This window comes from Quercus lobata, chromosome 4, assembly GCF_001633185.2.
Source record: "Quercus lobata isolate SW786 chromosome 4, ValleyOak3.0 Primary Assembly, whole genome shotgun sequence".
Lineage (NCBI taxonomy): Eukaryota > Viridiplantae > Streptophyta > Magnoliopsida > Fagales > Fagaceae > Quercus > Quercus lobata.
Genome location: NC_044907.1, coordinates 13,243,735 through 13,265,903, shown reverse-complemented (window position 1 = coordinate 13,265,903; position 22,169 = coordinate 13,243,735). Strand labels below are relative to the sequence as shown.

At 35.4% G+C, this 22,169-nt stretch overlaps 1 protein-coding gene and 1 long non-coding RNA gene across 2 annotated transcripts; both read left to right on the top strand.

Moving 5' to 3' along the window:
* The first annotated feature begins 5,097 nt into the window (after positions 1 to 5,097).
* On the top strand, positions 5,098 to 6,311 carry LOC115984630. The gene is made up of 2 exons (XM_031107653.1): positions 5,098 to 5,470; positions 6,277 to 6,311. Exons 1-2 carry the CDS (start codon positions 5,098 to 5,100, stop codon positions 6,309 to 6,311), a joined length of 408 nt encoding a protein of 135 aa, XP_030963513.1.
* Positions 6,312 to 20,911: 14,600 nt separating this feature from the next.
* On the top strand, positions 20,912 to 21,816 carry LOC115986500. The gene is made up of 3 exons (XR_004090755.1): positions 20,912 to 21,099; positions 21,212 to 21,287; positions 21,654 to 21,816. It is a non-coding gene; the product is annotated as an uncharacterized LOC115986500 (long non-coding RNA).
* The last annotated feature ends 353 nt before the right edge of the window (positions 21,817 to 22,169 follow it).

Genomic DNA, 22,169 nt, shown 5'->3' with positions numbered 1-22,169 from the left:
GCTTACAGTACCTTAACACCAAACAAGTAAGCTCTTTGTTTGTCTTTTAGCAGGAAGATATAAGTTGGTTCACATGTATCAACCCATTTGTACCAAAACCGTAAATAACGCTTGTTTCTGCACAAAATAATTCCAATTTCAAGGCAATAATGCTAGGTATGCAATGAATATATATATATATATATATGTGTGTGTGTGTGTGTGTGTGTGTGTGTGTGTGTAATTCACAACATTTTTAATTAGCCTACCACCTTACACATAATCCATCTCAATGTGCAATTAATTAATTTATTTTCATGGGTTCCATTTAACTCAACTGGTAAAATTTCTTGTCGAGGAGAAAAAGATCTGAGGTTCTATCTCACCTACATAAAAAACCAATTGGTTTCTTAGTCTGATAATAAAGAGCAATCATCAAAAGCAGACATTAAAGGTTGAACTTCTACCTCAAAAAAAAAAAAAAAAAAAAAAATTAGTAAGCTATGTGTGAGGTTGTACACTAATTTGGAATGTTGTGAAATTATTATGATTTTTTTATTGTGTTCCACGAAAGACTCACTCATCAAATGGTAACTAAAACAGGTTTCTACACAAAATAATTCCAATTTGAATGCAATAAATGACTCGCTCCTTAAATGGTAAGTAACTCAAGTTTTTGCACAAATTAATTCAAATTTCAATGCAATAAATGACTCGCTCCTCAAATGGTAAGTAACACATGTTTCTACACAAAATGATTCCAAATGGTAACTGTGGGGCCCAATAGTTTGTGGCCCTGACCCATTTATTCATTGGGGTCTAAAGGCCCGAGCCGAGAAGGGTTATAGCCCAGGATTGGTAATACAAGTACAAAATAGCCTTGGGACACAGCCGAGGACGATTCAGTCCTCGGCATGTCCGAGATCTCACAGGAAGGAAGGGCAAAAATGGTATAGAAAATAGTTTGGGAAAAAATCTAAAAATATATGTGTCAATAGAAAAGGGTACGCTGGAAAGTATAACGACCAGGGAAAGCTGCCCTTACTGCCATTCAATACTCTGCACCTGACAGAGCCATACTCTCTAGCCTTTACAACCACCCCCAACCACTCTGAGTATGGGTTGATGGGACAAGTATCAATCTTGGAATGCCGATCCTACACGTGGACAAAGGATAAGGAACACAGGCTAGTATAAAAGGAAAAGTAAGCAATCCAGAGAAAGAGGCTGGGAGAAATGGCCAAAAACCAGAGCCTCCCAACCCGCCTCCAGGAGAAAGACTCCTAGGGCGAAAATGACTTAATCAAGTATGAATACCACGAAAAACCCACCGTCTGGTGACTGAGGCCTAGCCTTTCAAACCCACGCTCTACAAATGATATTGTTTGGATCTTTTTACGTACGAATCCAACACTGTTATGGGTTGTTACAAATCGTGTCCTTACAATTGGCGCCGTCTGTGGGAAAGGCTTGTGTGTTGGCATAGGCGGTAGGTCAAGACAGTTCCCTTGTCATTTCTAGCGGCTGGTTGTTGTGTTTTAGCGTAAAGTTCCACTAGGGGCTATGTTTCTTTACTAGGGGCTACGCTTTGTAGCGTCAGCCGCACAGATGGTTCTAGGGGCTCGGTCGAGGAGATAATTCCCTCAAAACCAAGGTCTCATGCCATAGCCGAGGGGTTATTTTCCCCCGACTACTTATAAATATTTATCGAGTTTTGGACAGAACCAAGGTATTGTATGGTCCTCGGACTCAATCCTATGGGGAAACCAATTACTTGGAAGAAAAACTGAGTTTTGGACAGAACCAAGGTATTGTATAGTCCTCGGACTCAAACCTATGGGGAAACCAACTACTTGGAAGAAAAACTGAGTTTTGGACAAAACTAAGGTATTGTATGGTCCTCGAACTCAAACCTATGGGGAAACCAACTACTGGGAAGAAAAACTGAGTTTTGGATAGAACCAAGGTATTGTATGGTCCTCAGACTCGAACCTATGGAGAAACCAACTACTCAAGGAGAATTTTAAATTACTCAATCCTCGGACCAAACACCAGAAAAAGGTTAAGGCTACGAAAGTCATTAGGAAGATGGCAAAACGCCTTATTATTCAACAACATACAGGTGCTGTTCATTTTGGGTATCCTCGGGTGATTATTTCCTACACGGCATCAGGCATTCCGCCATCACCTCGTTTACGTTTGGGGCATACCACCCATTTTTCAGGTCGGTCTTTTTGTATACAATACCTCCAATACATTTATAATAGTATTTTTTATCTTTAGTAAGGATCTTCGGCCCTAAGTATCGTTTTCTCGGGTCGGCATTATTGCGCCAGATAACTCTAAATAAACCCATCATAGTATACTTTTCTTTTTCCTGGTAAAGATTTCTGCCTTAAAGTATCATTTGTTCAAATCGGCATTCTTACGCCGACCAACTTTGATAAACACGGAGCAAGCTCCTTTTATTAGTGGGGGTTTCGGTCCTAGGTATCGGTCAAAGTGTAAAAATAAAAAGAATTCACAAGATAGTATGTTTATTCGCGATGTAACCATTTCGGAAATAAAGAGATAGAACATGTGAAATAAAGTAATAACGAATTTTATTAATATAAAGAGGTATTACAACGTACAAAAAAGGGCTTAAACAAGCCTATACAGAAGGTGGATTACAAAAATAATAAAAGGAAAACAACAACAATATAACAAATAAACAGTCAGATGTCTTTTTAAACTCGTCTCCGAAATCCTTTCAAACTCTGTCCCAGTAGCGCCCATATTGAGAGGAGGGCCTTCTTCAGAAGAAGATGGAGGAGATGAAGAGAAAGAAGGAGGAGATGAAGAGAAAGAAGGAGGAGAAGAAGAGGAAGAAGGAAAAGCGCCAGGATGGATCTGGCGGTGAAAAGAAGAAGAAAGAGAGGCCAAAGGAGGCACCAATGAAGGAAGAGAGGAAGAAGCAGGGATACTTTGTCCCTACATCAGTCCTGACTCCTAACACGCTGGTGCCATGTTAGCTATGCTCGTAAGAGAGCGGCTGGTACTGATAATGGGTGACGCCAGCTCAGTCGTGCCAAAAGTTTGACGCGACGAGCCCCTATTTCGGATTTTGGCTGAAAGGAGGGTAAGAAGGATCTTGAGTCTCTGCCATCCCTGCCCTGACCGAACCATTTTGAGCTTCACGAGAACATGGTATTTCTGGGAAGGGTATAGTTCTTTCATTACTTGCTCCTATCTCGAATGTATCACCAGTTAAGATGCAACTAGCGGATAAAGTAAACTCTGGAGGAAGCTAAGTGTTTCAGATTTCAGAAGGATTAAAAGGGTCTCTGTATAAGAGAAATAACCTCTTGCCTTCCTTCTTATATGTAGGGTAGAACGGGAGGTATTTAATCTGTCTAGATTTCCAAGAAAATTTATAAACGAGAATGTACCCGTTCCACTTCCCACATCGTCAACAAACCGTCGAATTTAAATAGTCTCGTAAATGGAAGTCATTAAAGGCGCGTTTCGGATAATCAAACGGTGGGGACACATTGTGAATGAATTCACAGGAATGTCTCGTAGACCGGTATGTCTCCTGGGTAAATGAAGAGACACTAGCATTAATGAAAGACAGAGTTAAACGAGCCATAATAAAGGCTTGGCATTACCAAAATCCTCATCTCCCAACCAAGAGGTCGGACAACAGGATTTTGAGGGGTTATTGTGGGGCCCAATAGTTTGTGGCCCTGGTCCATTTATTCATTGGGGTCTAAAGGCCCGAGCCGAGAAGGGTTATAGCCCATGATTGGTAATACAAGTACAAAATAGCTTTGGGACACAGCCGAGGACGATTCAGTCCTCGGCATGTCCGAGATCTCACAGGAAAGAATGGCAAAAATGGTATAGAAAACAGTTTGGGAAAAAATCTAAAAATATATGTGTCAATAGAAAAGGATACGCTGGAAAGTATAATGACCAGGGAAAGCTGCCCTTACTGCCATTCAATACTCTGCACCTGACAGAACCATACTCTCCAGCCTTTACAATCACCCCCAACCACTCTGAGTATGGGCTGATGGGACAAGTATCAATCTTAGAATGCCGATTCTACATGTGGACAAAGGATAAGGAACACAGGCTAGTATAAAAGGAAAAGTAAGCAATCCAGAGAAAGAGGCTGGGAAAAATGGCCAAAAACCAGAGCCTCCCAGCCCGCCTCTAGGAGAAAGACTCCTAGGGCGAAAATGACTTAATCAAGTATGAATACCACGAAAAACCCACCGTCTGGTGACTGAGGCCTAGCCTTTCAAACCCACACTCTACAAATGATATTGTTTGGGCCTTTTTACGTACGAATCCAACACTGCTATGGGTCGTTACAAATCGTGTCCTTACAGTAACTAACATAGGTTTCTGCACAAAATGATTCCAATTTCAATGCAATAAAGCTAGGGACACTATGAAATTTTATTACAAATTCATGACATTTTAAAATTAGTATCACCGCACACCCTTAGTGTAGTGGTCACTCCACAAGTATAAATGCTTGTGAGGTGTGGGGGGGACAAAGGCTAGGGTTCAAGTTTCCAGGAGAAAGTTTCACACACATATACACTTAGATTAGGCTAGAGTAGAAATTCTATCTTGAATCAAAAAAAAAAAAAAAAATTAGTCTACTGCCTCACACATGATCCATTGCAATGTGCAATTAATTTAATTATTTTCAATAACCTATGTGTGAGGTAGTATTCTAATTTGAAAATATTGTGAAATCATTATGGTTTTTTTTTTTTTTTCTTTCCCCAAAAGTCTCACTCCACAAATGGTAAGTAACAAAGGTTTCCGGACAAAATGATTCAAATTTCAATATAATAAAGCTAGGGACACAATGAAAGCTTATTATAAATTCACAAAAATTTTAAATTAGCCCGCGCCTTACACATGGTCCATCACAATGTGCAATTGATTTATTTATTTTCAATAATCCATGTGTGAGGTAGTATTCTAATTTGGAAATGTTGTGAAATTTTTCTGATTATCTGTTGTGTTTCCATGGAAGACTCAACTCCTCAAATGGTAAGTTTCATCCTAATCTTTCCTTCCTATTCCCTATAAAAACCACCTCTCACCAACTCAATGGTCCAAACCAGCAAACACATACATTCAAAGAGAGAGATATGGCAATGTACTTCAATACCAACATCTTGCTCTTGGGTTTCTTTCGCCATTACTGGGATTCTGTTCTCTGGGAACAACAACAACATGGTTGTTGGCGACGATTGCCAAGGTGACATGCAGGGATTGGTAGCTCAATGTGCTATGTACGTTCAGAAGAGTTTGCCAAAGATGAACCCATCTCAACAATGCTGTAGTGTTATCCAGAAGGCGGACATGCCATGCGTGTGCCAGCACGTAACCAAGGATGTTGAGAAGATAATTGACATGGAGAAAGTGATCTTTGTAGCACAGTACTGTGGCAGGCCAGTGGCCCCTGGGACCACCTGTGGAAGTAAGAAACTCTTAAAACTCTCTATATATATATATATATATATATATATATATGAACCTATTCTCCACAATTTATGTGTTCCTTTTATTCCACATATGGTAATTGGAAATGAATTTTGTGTGTTTATGTTTTTTGTTTGGTGATGAGTTGGCAAATTAGCATAAGTTTGGATTAGTTTTTTATTTTGGTTATTTGCTTATGTACGATTTTTTAAAGTTTTTAACATCTTTTATAATTATTTTTATTTTTTTGGGATTAGTATATCATAGTTTTGTATTAAAAGAATAGAGTGTGGCTGTTTAAGTTTTAAAAAAATGATCAAAGATAAGAGAGAAAATAAGGTGCATCTGTTTAAATTTCAAAAATAATAAGAGATAACAATATTGTAAACTACTAAGAACGTGGGTTTAGTGAGAGGTTTTAAATTGTGAGCTTTTATTTTACAAATTTATCCTTCTTAATTGAAAACTTATAAGCAAAGAGGGAATATTTTGAAATGTTCAAGACAGAGTTCACGGCTTAAATAGCTTAGAAGTCCTTTAAATGGTAGTATAGATAATCAAATAATTGAAATAAATAAATAGACTTTCAACAATAATAAGTTAATTCAAATACACATATTCGAACTTATTTTGACTTAGGTAAAAATGAGATTATTCCTTTTGTATTTTCTTAGATATATGGCTTGAGTTGCTTTACTTTTCTGGAGTAGAAAAAACAAAAAAGGGTTGCTTTGCATAGTCGTTTATGGAATCGCAATTTGGGTTTATACATGTTTTATTTAACTCTTGTTATATCTATTGCAGGTTACACTGTTCCATCACCACCACCAATAGCATGAAGTTAAATAAAGTGACTGGATGCAAATTTAGGAGCTATGACTTATGTAATGTCAGAGAAGAAAAAATGACATAAATTTGGACATCATATGCTTCTATGTTTTATTACTAAAAATATCTATCAATACTTGTGTGAATTTAAGTTTGCCAATGGAATAAATTTGTTAGATTAAATTTCTAAATCCATCATTTCCTGATCATTGGGACAATGTTAACTTAACATGGAGAATCTTCATAGCTTTTGGAATTATCGGAAATTTAATATAATTAATTCATAAGAACAAATCAATGGCATTATTTAAAAGTCTATGGTTGTCAGATAAGAGTCCTAAGATTAAATTCTACCAACATAAAAAATAAATAAATAAATAAATAAAAAAAGAGAAAAAAAGGAAAAAAAGGACAATTTAGTGTAAAAATCATGTCAGTGGGTCAATGGCTGTTACAGTTGTACACGTCCTTTTTCTTATTAATTGATACAATAAAATTTTAACAAACACAAATATATTTATATACACACACAGATATATATATATATATATATATATATATATTACGTTAACTACATGATAATTGTTCGTTATAAACAAGTCAAAATGCCAATTGGTTATTGGTGTAAGTGGTGTTTGAATCTCAATATCTTAAATAAAATAAAATGATATAATCATTTCAGTGGGTTACCCACTAACCGCTGCTATTGTGTTTACTTGCTAGTACTATTTGTTAGGATTTCTGTTGAGAGAAGAGCAAAATTATTGCGCCACGCTTCTTTCTTATTTTGTTTGTGGTGAGGGCGAGTTTGGGAGACTCACACCCCAAGTTGTGTAATTTTTTTTTTTTTTTTTTTGAGAGAGTTTCAACCTATAGTGTCCACGCCTGATAATAGTTTTTTATCATTAGACCCATGGGCGTAGCTAGGAATTTTTACATGGGGGGGCCGATTCGAACCATGAAGGTTGAAATCGACGACGATGAGTATCATCGTTGTATGGATAGTCTATATTTTTAGGTTGATATGAACATTCTTTGAGATAAGCTCGTTGGATTTCATCTTGTTTGTTGATAGGGAATTTACATATTTGTTTACGTGATCCTGAATCACGATCTATCTCTTCAGATTGAATTCTTGAACATTTGGAGGGGTCAGGGTGTTCATCAGGCATTGAAGTATCAACATTTGTTTCTACAGCCACAGGTGTCCTAATTTCTGAATTTCTAACATCTTTTTTCTTAAAGAATGCATCAATTTTTTTTTCGTTTGCTCATAATTCTTTTAGCTTTAAGAATATGACTCAAAAATAAACCTGAAAAGAAGTTTAAAAAATAAAATTTTAATTAGAAATTTTTACTTAGTTATATGGATGTTATTCATTCTCAAGAAAAAACAAAATTTCCACTATAATTTAAACATACAACCCATTTTTAATACGACTTTAATTAATAATAACCCCTCAAACAAAAACAAAAATTAAACACACGAGTATTGGTATACAACATAAACCAAATAATTTAACAACACCCATAGCCACATTCACAGCGACATGATATCTAACTAATCAAAAATAGGTAATAAATCAAAACAATTTTACCTTAGAAACTTTGTCTGCACAAAGTGCAAAGATGGGTCACCCATATGGCAATGCCTACTGCCTCTGCCTGACTGCCTTCAACTTTAGATCTTCCCTTCAAGACTCATCACAAACAATCTCCCCATGCCTTCAATTATGTATTTCTCTAAAAATCTATGAAAATATAAAGAGCATGTGAATATTTAGGTGTAGATAGTTGAGAAAATCAAAAAAAGACATTAAAAAGAGATGAATGTCTAATGGAAAGAGCAGAAAATTCACCAGTCACCAAGTAGTCACCAAGTTCCAAAACTAAAGCTGATGAAGAAAGAAAAAATTGGTTAGGATTTTTTTTTTTTTTTTTTCCCGGGACTGTGAGTAAAGAGGACTGGAGTTTTGGGGGCTGGGAGGTAGGCAAAGGTACCAGTGCAAATGAAAGTGTATCAAAGAAGACAAAACAAAAGAATAAGAAGTAAAGAAAGGGATTCCGTGGGTCAGTGGGTGGATTTTTCGAGATGAAGAGAGTGAAATTTTGTTTTTAGTGTTTGGATTTGAGCGGGCCAGCTTGTTTTATTTGGAGTATATAAGGTGATAAGGCCTAAAAATAAAGCTGGGCTTGGGAGTATATTTGAGCTGGGCTTGGGAGAATAGTTGAGAATTGGGCATTTGGGGGGGGGGGGGGGGCCCAATTTTTTTTTCTACCTACTCTAATGGATTTTTTTTTTTTTTTTTTTTTTTTTTTTGCAGGGGCTGGGGCCCCCCCAAACCACTACATGGCTCCGCCCCTGATTAGACCAAAACACCAATCGGTTTTTGGTGTAGGCGGGTGATTGAACCTCAAATATCTTATTTAACAATCAGAAACTTTATTAATTGAATTAACTAAAACCCACATGTTTGATAGCACTATGTTTGTGAGAAGTTATGCACCATCTCTTTCATAGTTTGGGAGTTCCACGGGGCTCTAAAGTCAAGAGCAATGATGCACATATTCATGTTAATTTGGAGAGAATGGGGTAAGAGATAATTAATAAAAGGTAAGGTGAAGGGCTTATCACTTATCATTCAGAATCTAATAAAACAAAATTACAAATTTTCCCCTACTATTATTTAGTTCTTAAACTTTTAATTTCTTTTTCTTTTTTTGATAGTTCGATAGTTGGAAGAGGGAAGGTTTGAACTATGAATATCTCTGCTAAAAATACCAAAGAAAAAAATGTCAATTGAATAAGGCTCTCGTCTTTTAAATGTTATTTTTAACTTCTTTAAAGTATGAGTTAAGAAACAATTAACAGGTTTTCGTTCAAATGCTGCTTAAAATATTTATCGTAAAAGTCACTCAGGTGTATATAAAACTATGTGTCAATAAATAATTTAAATATTATCTTGAAATGTGGGGTGTAGTATGTGAGTGCATTAATTAGTCTGTGTTTGTGTGTTTCAATAAGATATGGCAGGACTAATATGTTTGTAAATAAGATACAAACATACAAGTGCGTTTCTTAAAAATAATGCTAATTGGGGAAAAAAACTAACAATAATAAAACAATGCTTCTCTTGTGGCGGATTTGACAAGAGATCTGATTTTAGGACAATGTGAAATTAAGTTTCTATAGAGAGATGAGAGAGATGAGAGAGATAGAATGTGATTAAGGATAGAGAAAGGTTGAATAATAATTTTTTTTTTTTAAAAGAGAGAAAATAACAAATGCATGATGCTACAATGCTGCTTTAAATTTGATGATATTAATGTAGCATATTGTAAAAATTTAAACAGTGTTCTAGTACCAGATGTGTAAGGTTGAATTTAATCAACCATTTTATTGGCTTTATTCCGTGCCAAATTTGCTTGTATTTCAGCACTTAGTAACCCTGTATTTAGGTGGGTTTGTTGTAAGGGTAGTGAGTGAGATAGAGTGAAGTTTGCTCAAGAGTGTGCAAGAAAACAGAGACTCGCGGCTTGGCCTCGCGGGTGACTCACGGCTGCAAACCGCCAGACGCAGCACACGTGCCAAGCATGCCAGAAGGTGAACAGTCATGCTAGCTGGAGCACTACAGGACAAAACAGGACAACTGGCCATACGGTTATCTCGCGACTGGATCTCGCGACTCAGTCAAGTCGCGAGGTCAAGCCACGAACCACCCCTGTTTTGTAAATCCTGACGTTTCACATTCCTCTCTCACTCCAGTATAAATACCCCTTTTACCCACAAATGTAAGAGAGCTTCTAGAGAGAATTTTAAGGGAGAAACCCTAAAGAAAAACAAGATTAATTCACCCACAATCTATATATTAGAGTCTCTTCAAATTCCTCAACTCTCTTCCTCTTTATTGTCAAATCCTTGAGAGGCATTTTACCAAACCTTGTTTTCACCATATTCATCACTGTGAGAGGGCTGTTTGGATTTCTGGGAAGCAGTTAGGAAGGAACCAATCTACATTGGTTGATGCTACGGTCTAGTAGCGGAATCCGGGAAGCTAGAAAAGAAAAAGGTTCGGCGCAACCTCGTTGGAGCAAGAAGCTTGGAGGGCTTAGGTGCACTGGGTAGATTAGGCTTGGAGGGTTTATTGCTGTCCATGTATCCCAACTACATTTTCTAATGGATTGTTTACCGCTTGGAGTGCGGCGGAGAGGTTTTACGCCGAGGGCTTCGGTTTCCTCTTCGATAACATATCGCCTGTTGTCTTTGTGTTTGCATCTTCCTTTCCTTTTATCTTTGCCTTTTATTATCTGCTGTGGGTTGTGATTTTAATTTGGCTTAGATAGTTTTTCCAATTCCATATTATAGCTTATGTTTATTTTCCGCACACTAGTTGTTTGACATAATGCTTGAATTGGTTAAGTTGTAATTTGGGGGTCTAAACGTTCAAGGTTGTTTATACACATATTTGAACTTTCAAGATGTGGAGGTCATTTCGCAATAGAATGTTCTTCTTTATTTGATCCCCAAGGTTTAGATTAAAGAGAATCGTTAGGGTGTCATCCAAACTATATGTACGTTTTTAGACTCGTTATCATAAGTTGATTAACCTAGTTATTTAGTCAAATGATTACTTAGATAAATTATTCAGTTCCAGGTTAACACAATAAAATCATATTATGTAAATAATGCAAAAATATAAAGAACACAACAATATGATAACCCAGGAAAGTCTAACCGGTAAAAAACTTGGGGAAGATTTAACCTAACTATTCTCAAGGTAAAACATATCCATTATGAAAGAATTGAAGTTTTTACAATATAACTTAGACCACTAACATTCTATTACTACCTCTAGTAGAAGACTTACTATCACGACCACGTGACAACTCCGAGTCCACGAACTACTTTTTTTGATCCATAGCAACCACAAGTTCTCCTACTTGTGACTTTGAGACTCTACTCAAAGGTTTCATATCTTCTTTAAAGTTCTTTGTGCAGCAACTAAAGAGATCTTCAAATTTTTGACGTGAATCTTGATCATGACAATTCTATGTGTGTGTATGAAGGTAAACACTTTTAGATCTCATAGAAGATTCAACACACACCTCTTCAAAGATTTCTAAAACGTAACTAGGGTTTTTCCTTTTATTCTTAAAGTAAAACACAAAACCCTACACGTCATATGGGCTTGGGCTTATTGGAAATTCTGCAAAAAAATAAATTTGCACGAGTTTCGTTCAATAGAATATAATTTTTGATCGATCGAGTCTTGCAAATTTTGTCCAATACTTTCTGCAATCACTCGATTCCAATTTTAAAATTAAACACACTTTGAGCAAGCCTAAACCGAGACTCTATGTTTTGATCATGGTTTACCAACATATTACAAATTGAAGTTCTAATACATTAGTTCCTATAGTCTTAGAACCTAATAAACTCTCCTTTTGGCAATCCGTGACAAAACACATTACAAAAATAAAATGCTCAGAGTAAAAACAGCCCATTCAATTTAAAAAGCCCTAATTACATTTCAACCTAAACCACTATCTCTCAGTTGCAAAAGTAGACAGCAGCCACGACTGAATTAACCTATAAATTCCTGAAACACTAAACAAACACGTAAACGCATTTGTGGAAAATACAAATAAAACAAAATAAACTTCTTGATTTCACAAAACATAAAATAAAAGACATATACCATGAATAACCTCATAATATAAATCAATAATCAATGTACCATATGTGAAACAAGAAACAATAAAAACATAAAAATACATAAACATAATGTCTCCCCCTAACCTATACAACCCATATATCATGCCAAAATGAAATCATAAGCCAAAATAAACCGAATACATCAAAAAAAAAAACCTAGATACAATCTACCAAAAAAAAAAAAAACTCCCCCTATCTCCATATGTATGTACTCCGCCTTTTTGTAATGAATTGCCAAAGGGCAATCATGACTCATCAAAGGGTGGAGCTTGTGGAGTAGAACCTCTAGCAACCACCAAATATGCTTGTAAAGCATTGTTGAGGTCTAAAAAAAATCGTAACACCAAGGCCCAAAGAAATTACACAATGGGCCAATCCCATGGAAGGTGATATTAAAAAGGTTGAGCCCACCACAAGGAAAAAAGGATGGCAAGCCCAAAAGACTTGAAGCCCAAAATCCATGAAGGGATAGGCCTAAGAGCCCATGAAACAAAGGGAAGAAAGAAAAGGGCCAAGCCCACCAAGATCAGAGGATAAAAAGAAAGAGTCCAGTGGAATGGACTAGGCCAGGATCCCCAGAGGCTGCCAAAGGTTCGGGATCCTCGGGATGCGTAGCACAGTTGAAGTGGGATTGAGACAACTCAAAAGGGGTTCCATGAAACACAAGAAACGAAGGGAAGATATGTCATTCTTAAGCACCCAGTGATGCAGCAAAGAACTAGAAGGTTTGGAGAGCAACAACTCGTGAACAAAAGGTTGGTACCTTAGGGAACCCAAGAAGAAGAACCATTAGGGGAAGTAGCTGGGAAAACCTTCAACCTGGCAGGGATGGATTCGGCTCACTTGGGAAAAATAACAAAAAGGAAGGATGGCCAAAAACTGAGTCTAAAAGGTAAGAAGCCTTGAAAGAAGAGAGATTGAGGATCAGCTTTCCAAGGACACCCCGGAATGGAAAGTCAACAAATGGCTTTTAGGGAAACAGCACTAAAAGAGGAAAACTATGAGAAATAGGGAAAGAGCCAACCATCAAAATGGCAGGCATAATAGAGACTTTGGTACCCAGGGAGCCAAGGGGGAAGAATCAGTGGTACCCCGAACCCTAGAATGACACTATAAAAGGGGGGGAAGCAGCCAACATTAGGGATTCATTTTTTTTTTTCAGCAATAGAGAATCATAACAGAATCATTGAGAAAACACTGTCTAAAACTCAAAGAAAGTAGAAAAACAATGCCTAGTATCCCAGAACAGCTACTATAGAATATACTTGGATTCAAAGGGATTCAAACTTTGCAAGTCTTAGAGGCTTAGATAGCCATCTAAGTTTGTAATTTTTGAGCTTATTTGGACTTTGTAACACATCATAGTGAGCACATTGTAATTCACAATTAAGAGAAAATAATGAAATATTTCATACTAATTTAAGGATCCTTAACAATTATTTTGTGTGTTTCTTTATTAAATTGTCTTCCTTTACTGTTTTCTTGTTGTTCAATACATATATTCTTACTTGCTAGTATGTATGTATTGTAGGATTCTTACTATGTGCCCCACTTGGTTTGTAAAACAGCCTAGTTAGCTGCGGTGAACCAAGTCCAGTCCCTTTAAACTACAACAGGAGGCCTTGGGGTCCTCGCTTCAGCTTAGGCTTGGACATTGTCCAAAAAGAGACTCTCACAAGCATGAAGCTCATTGAACACATCCAATTGAAGCTATCCATGCGCTGCTTGAATGGTCATAACAGTATCCAGCATACTACACAAGGAAGAGTCGCTCGATGTAGATGTTGGAGGATCCATAGCAGCTGTAGGGTCTACATACACCTCAGCAGAAAGGTCACCAGAAGGAGGAGGCTAAGATGCATCACTTATAGAAGACTCCACTCTAGGGTGCTTAGAGCTAGCTTTCAACTGAGTTGCTCTTTGCCTAAGGAAAGTGGCACCTATAGGAGCTATGATACGTATCAGCTCAGATACGGGAAAGTTTTCTAATCCTAAGTCCCAAAGAATCCTATGAATAAAGACTGAAAGAACAAGCCATGAGATTTGGCACTACTCCTATGAACCTTAACAAGTGAGCAAATGAAAAGAGTGGGAAAACTCATAGAAGCATTAGTGACGAGAGTGACATCTCTCAATGGGGATAGTATGAAGATGAGAGATATGCCAAATACAAAGATAAGAAATCCTGAAAAAAATAATAATAATTGAGCTTAGTAAGCTCAGTAGAGGTAACCCTAGGATCAGTACCCCAACTAATGGAAGTACAAATGATGAAGGACACGATGTCATCAAGAGGAGGAGACTCTGTGTAAGGGTACATAGGATACTGTACCAAAGGTACACCAAGAGTAGAGGCCATGACATCAGGAGTAATAACATAATCTTGACCCCTTATCCAACTCTTCACAAACTGAATGTTGGAATCATCGGAGTGGACAGAGAGGTCGAGTAGAACTCTCTAATCAATGCAGCCAAAGAAGGATGCTCTACCTCTAAGAGTGGTAACCAACCCCTACGCCCAAAAGTTCCTATGAATTTCTGGATCCACCTCATCTAGGAGAACCCTACGCTCAGCCTAAATAGGTCTAAACACAATTAGCTTCTCATAAGCTTCTTGGTTTTTCTCAAACTGAAACCTATCACTTTGAAAGGCAGAAGAGGATTGGGTAGAGGTTTTCTTAGCCCTAGTCTTCCTAACCATGATGCTAAGAGATTAGAGGAAAGGAAAACAAAAAACAAAACAAAAAACCAAGAGCAGACTACATTAGAGAGGGTTAGAGCACAAAAATAACAACAAATAACAATCTATATGGTGCATGTTATGAATGCACATATGATGCATGCTCTAATGCATTAAGATTTGTTCAATATCACTTTCTAAACCAACAATTTACTTGAACATAGAGTTTTAATCCAAAAACCCCAAATTTTGAAAAACCCAATTTCAGAAATTAAACAAAATTGATCAATTAACCATTATACTAGTTATAAAACATCATATAATGAATTAATCCATCAATTACACAAGTCAATTTCATCAATTATAGTCCAATTGAACAAAAACTCCAATTTCTCAAAGTTCCAAGCCCTAGAATTTTCAATTCTCCTCAAATCACAAAATTGATCAAATTAATGCATGGGAACCACTTGTATATGAACTAAGAACAAAAACCTAGTGATCAAATATGTTTAAAAACAACCTGAAAATAAAAATCCCAAATTTCCTATGTTCGAAAATTTTAAAGAAAAATGCATGAAACATGTAATTAAATTGAAAAAGAAAGGGTATAAAGGTCTTACCAATGCTTGAGAACAAAAACCTTGGAGCAATTTGTGGAAGAAAAAAACAAAAATCCCTTAGATTGGATCGGTCAAAGTGAGAAAGAGAGAAAAAGTCTGAAAAACTTTTGAAATAGTGAAGAACATGTGAAGGTGAAGCTTTTTAAAAGACTTAACTTTTGAATTTCAATCAGTCGAAATTGGGGTTCGATCAATCGAAAAATAGATTCGATTGATCGAGCACCAATAGAGCCAAGTAGATTCAAACCAAATTTTTTAATGTATTTTCAATCAAATCGAAAAATACATTCGATTGATCAAAAATCTGGAAAATTGAAATTTTTGAAAAAAAAGGAAGTTTTATGCAAAAGCCACTCAAACCAATTTATTTCATGAATGAAATGCATGATTATGAGTGTAAAAGTTTTTCAAAAACATTTAAATTCAACCCAGATCTTCCAAAAACAAGACTTTTACACTTTTTGTCCCCAAAACACAATCAATAAACATGTTTTGTATCAAATCATGGAACATATAATCTTGGATGGCCATACCAACTTCACACACAATTTCATGTACTAAGTTTAGCAAAGAATAACTTGTGTAGTGTGTGCAACTAGTAATAGCATGAGATACATGTGAAGTGATATGTAGATAGCAATCAATCACAATTTCTACATTATTCATCATATAAGTTTGAAAGTGACTATTACCTAAAGAGTTGCATCATATAACTCTCACATCTCCTAGAAAACAAGCTTGCATTCATGTAATTTTTTTTATTTAGCCTCATAATGTACACATCATTTTTATTTCATTGTGAAATTGTTATTTTAGCCAGATTAATGTACACACCAATTTTATTTCTTTGTGTAATCTTTATTATAGCCAAATAATGTACACACAAATTTTATTATTATTCCAAGACTACACCTTATTTTTTTAATGTACATGTGCTACACTTTCTCAAACACAAAATCTTACGATATGCACTAAGATGCTCATGATTAGCTAGTAAACAATGATGAGATGGTTATTTATGTCTTTCTTTTGGGATTTTCTAGTCCTAACAATCAAAAGCATGCTACTTCAAAATCAAGATCATGTGATCAAAAACTATAAACAACTCTCACACAACATACACTACATAGCTAAAACTAGCAAAGTGCAAAAAAAAAAAAAAAAAAAAAACACTCATCCAAGCTAAACAAGGTATACAAGCATGTTATGAAACAAACATGGCCAACCTTAACTATAAATCCAAGATATATAATACAAAACATACCTCTCCTTTCTCCTTCTTTCCTTTTCTTCTTTTTTTTTTTTTTTTTTTTTTAATAATAACAAAACAACCAAATATGAAATGCATGGATGTTATACAATGCAAATCCTAAAAACAAAAAGAAACAAAACGTTAAATGAAGAATGGTCACAAAGAGTATTGAGATGAAGTACAAGGACCATATCAAAAAGACTCGATTAGATTAAGCCTTTTGCATCTAAAACTTCTTAGATGAAACTTTGGCTTTAGAGTTATTATACATATTAGAATGATGTGTAACTCCAGGATTGGTATAAAGGTTTAAAACCTTTACCAACTCACCAATAAGTACCATAAGATCTTGTGCTTGAGGCACAGGTACTCTTGGCTTATTTGCTTGCTTTGCAGCTTGCAATTTGAAACAGTTTGAGTGAGTATGCCCAACCTTTTCACAAAAATGACAAACCTACAAATGTCTATCATGCTTCTTATCCTTAGGAAGGTTAGGATTTTTAGGCTTAGACTCTTTAAAATCAACCCTAATCTTCTTAGGAAGTGGTGTAACTTCTACTGGTTTGACAGTCTTACTCTTGGGGGGCCCAGAAGAAAAAACAAAGTTTATGGAATGAGTTTCAAACACTGAGATGCTATCGACAAAACCTAGACCTGTTTTGTCTAAGGGAGATTTCTGAACACTCAACTTGTGATCAAGTTTAGAACTAGTAGACCTATTTATCTCTAGCAATTGATAATTCTAGTTCTAAGTTCTTAATCTTATTAAGCAACATCATATTTTCAGTATTCACCTTATCAATCAAATTATTAGCATTAAGCAATTTCAGCAACAAATTTTTCTCTTCAAGTTCAAGGGAGGCAATCTTCTTTAAACCTAAGTTTACACTCACAACATCCTTTGCAGCAACCTTGCATAGCTTATTAAAAGTTTCTTGCAAGTTAGCACACTCAGAGAGTTCCTCATCAAAAGGGTTCTCTTCAACCACAACACTTTCATCAACTACAGCAGTAGCTGTGAATGCAATGAAGTTTCCATCTTCATCACTACCAGACTCGTGATTAGAAATTTCATCATCACTAAGGATTATAACCATAACTTTACCCTTTGACCTCAAGAATGTAGGACATTCAGATTTCACATAACCATACCCATGACAACCAAAACATTGTTGACCTAGAGAATTACTAGAGGTTTGACCAACTTTCTCTTTTGATTTATTAGTATTGTCAACTTTAGTTGATTCATTCCTTTTAAAATTCCTAGGTTCAGTATTGTTTTTACCTTTTGCCCTTCTGTTGTTGTTTCTAAGAAAATTTCTAAAGTTCTTGGCAAGATATGCAATCTCTGTAGAAGAGAGTTCATCATCAAATCCATTCCCATCAACATCATCAATTAACTTAAGAGCCATTGATTTGGATTTGTTTGTTTTGGATAGGTCTAGCTCATAGGACTAGAGAGATCCTACTGGCTCATCAACAGAGATGGAGTCCACATCCTTGCTTTCTGTAATGGCTGTCACTTTGGGTCTAAAGTCCTCAGTTAAGGATTTAAGAATCTTCCTAACAATCTTAGGTTGATCATAAATTTCACCCAAATTATAAGCAGAATTAACAAGATCATTAAGTTTAGCATAGAATTCATCAAAGCACTCATCATCAGACATTCTAATGCTTTCAAATCTAATAGTTAACTACTGCAATTTATTAATCTTAATTTCCTTTGTGCCTTTATGCACAGTTTGGAGAATATTCTATGCAGTATGAGCAACTTCAACATTTGAGATTCTCTTGAATTCCTCCATAGAAACAGTATTAAAAATAGCATTCATGACTTTGCTATTAGAAGCAACTAACTCTTTTTGAGAAGTTGACCACTCGCTAACAGTAGTAGTCAATTTCTCCCATCTGTGTTCAACGGAGTTCCATACTCTTTTATCAATAGATTTCAGGAATGCTTTCATCCTTACTTTCCAGTAGACATAGTTGTTCCCATCAAAATAAGATGGGATCACAAGAGAGTGACCATGTTCCATGATAACAGGGTTCAATGATCAACTCTTAAATCAAAAGATCTAAACACAAGAGTTAACCTGCTCAGATACCACTTATACATTTTTAGACCCCTTAGCACAAGTTGATTAATCTAATTATTTAGTCAAGTGATTACTTAGATAAATTATTCAGTTCTAGGTTAACATAATAAATCATATCATGCAAATAATGCGAAAATATAAAGAACACAACGATATGATAACCTAGGAAAACCTAACCGATAAAAAACCTGGGGAGGATTTAACCTAACTATCCTCAAGGTAAAACAGATTCACTATGAAAGAATTGAAATTTTTACAATAGAACTTAGAAAACTAACATCCTATTGCTACCTCGAGTAGAAAACTTACTACCACAACCACGTGACAGCTACGAGTCCACTAACAATTTCTTTCTTTGATCCACAGCAACCACAAGTTCTCCTACTTGTGACTTTGAGACTCCATTCAAAGGTTTCAAATCTTCTTTAAAGTTCTTTGTGCAACAACTGAAGAGAGCATCAAGTTCTTGAGGTGAATCTTGATCTTGACAACTCTATGTGTGTGTATGAAGGTAAACACCTCTAGATCTCACAGAAGATTCAACACACACCTCTCCAAAGATTTCTAAAACGTAACTAGGGTTTTTCCTTTTATTCTTGAAGTAAAACACAAAACCCTTCACGTTATATGGGCTTGGGCTTAATTGGAAATTCTGCAAAAAATTAAATTTGCACGAGTTTCGTTCAATCGAATCTAATTTTTGATCGATCGAGCCTTGCAGATTTTGTCCAATACTTTCTACAATCACTTCGATTCCAATTTACAATTAAACACACTTTGAGCAAGCCTAAACCTAAACTCTATGTATTGATCATGGTTTGCCAACATATTACAAATTGAAATTCTAATACATTAGTTCATAAAGTCTTAGAACCTAACAGTATCCCTAACAGTTTTATTTTAATCCAAACTTTAGGGTGAAGAGTCTTGAAACTCATGATGGCATAGAATGTTCTTCTTTATTAGAATAACAAACATTTGAATTATCCTCTTCATTGTTGTAACTATCGAATATTGAAAGAAAGAAAAAATCATACTTTAGTGGGGTCAAAATGTAGCAATCGGGAAAACTTGTGATTAGGCCAAACAAAAAATGGAATTTTTATATTCACCATTGCAAAATATATAAATTGAACGGAATCCTAACAATTTTCATTTTAATTCAAACTTTAAGAGAGTCATATATAACAAAAGTTTGTAGATTGTTTAAATTGCAATAAAACCAAACTACAAGAAAGCAATTATAATTTTTCCAGTTATTGTAAAAGAAACATTTTGCTAATTGTATTTTTACATAATAAAAAAATTGGATCAATTACATGTGATTATGCTCTCATAAATTATAAATATGATTATTTATATATTTATTCAGTTGTGAGTAACGCAGGTTTCTACACAAAATGATTCCAATTTCAATGCAATAAATGACTCACTCTTCAAATTGTAACTCAGGTTTCCGCACAAAATGATTCCAATTTCAATGCAATAAATGACTCGCTCCTCAAGTGGTAACTAACTTAGGTTTCTGCACAAATTAATTCAAATTTCAATGCAATAAATTACTCACTCCTCAAATGGTAAGTAAAAATGATTCCAAATGGTAAGTAACATAGGTTTCTGCACAAAATGATTCCAATTTCAATGCAATAAAGCTAGGGACACAATGAAATTTTATTACAAATTCATGACAATTTAAAATTAGCCTCCTGCCTCACACATGATCCATTGCAATGCACAATTAACTTAATTATTTTCAATAACCTATGTATGAGGTAGTATTCTAATTTGAAAATATTGTGGAATCATTATGATTTTTTTTTTTTTTGTTTTCCTCGAAAGACTCGCTCCACAAATGGTAAGTAACACAGGTTTCTGGACAAAATGATTCCAATTTTAATGCAAAAAAGCTAGGGACACAATGAAAGCTTATTACAAATTCACAAAAATTTTAAATTAGCCTACTGCCTTACACATGGTCCATCACAATGTGCAATTGATTTATTTATTTTCAATAATCTATGTGTGAGGTAGTATTCTAATTTGGAAATGTTGTGAAATTTTTATGATTTTCTGTTGTGTTTCTCGAAAGACTCAACTCCTAAAATGGTAAGTTTCATCCCAATCTTTCCCTCCTATTTCCTAAATTTTTTATGATTTTCTGTTGTGTTCCTTGAAAGACTCAACTCCCCAAATGGTAAGTTTCATCCTAATCTTTCCCTCCTATTCCCTATAAAAACCACCTCTCACCAACTCAATGGACCAAACCAGCATACACATACATTCAAAGAGAGAGATATGGCAATGCACTTCTATACCAACATCTTCCTTTTGGCTTTCTTTGCCATTACTGGGATTCTCTTTCCCAGTGACAACAACATGGTTGTTGGCCAAGGTTGTAAAGCTGATGTGGTGAATTTGGTAAACAACTGTGGTATGTTCGTTTTAAGGAATGCGCCAAGGGTAGATCCATCTCCACAATGCTGCGCTGTTGTCCAAAAAGCAAACATTCCTTGTGCATGCAGCCAAGTGACCAGTGAGACTCTGAAGGCACTTGATATGAACAAAGTGGTCTTTGTAGCAAAGTTCTGTGGCAGGCCACTGCCCCCTGGGTCTAAGTGTGGAGGTAAGAAACTCTTTATATATGAAGCCTTTTTTGATAATGAGTTGGTAGATTAGCCTAAGTTATTTATATATAATCATACTTACTGTGTACAACTTTTAAAAAATAAACAAATAAGTTTACTACAAATGTTAATCCAAACACACATTGTTCAACTTATTTTAGACTTAAATAAAAACGAAATCATTCCTTTTTGTTTTTATAGTTTTGATTTGTAATGGTTCACTGGAGGTCACTGTGATCTACGGCTTAAGTTGCTTTCACATTTCTGAAAAATAAGATAAAAGTTGTTTTACTTACAGTCGTTTATTATAAATCGCAATATGGATTTATACATGTTTTGCTTATCTCTGATTACATCTATTACAGCGTACAATGTCCCACCAGCAGCATATCTTGGATGAAGAGACCGCTTGCAAATCTATAAATTGCGACTTTTGTAATGTTACGGGTGAAAAAATGGCATAAATTTGGATATCATTTGCTACAATGTTGTATCATTAAAATTTTCTACCGTGACTAATGAGAATAGTTGAAAAAGTAATAAATCTACACTCTCATATGAATTCTTTAAGTTTACTGGCATTGATATATCAAATTTCTTTACAAGGGGATAACCCACTCTCTTGTGTGAGAAATTTAATATATTACCGCGTAAGGCCATTCTCTTGTGAGAGATTGGATATATCACCATGACATAGAATAAAGAGGCCAAAATGCAAAATTTATCATTTAATTTTCACTTGTTGGACATTACGGTTGTACATCCCTTTACCTCCGTGATAATTGTTTTTTATAAGCAAGTCAAAACACCAATTAGTTATTGGTGTAGATGGTATTTGAACTTTGAACCCAATATCTTAAATAAAATAAAATAATATAATC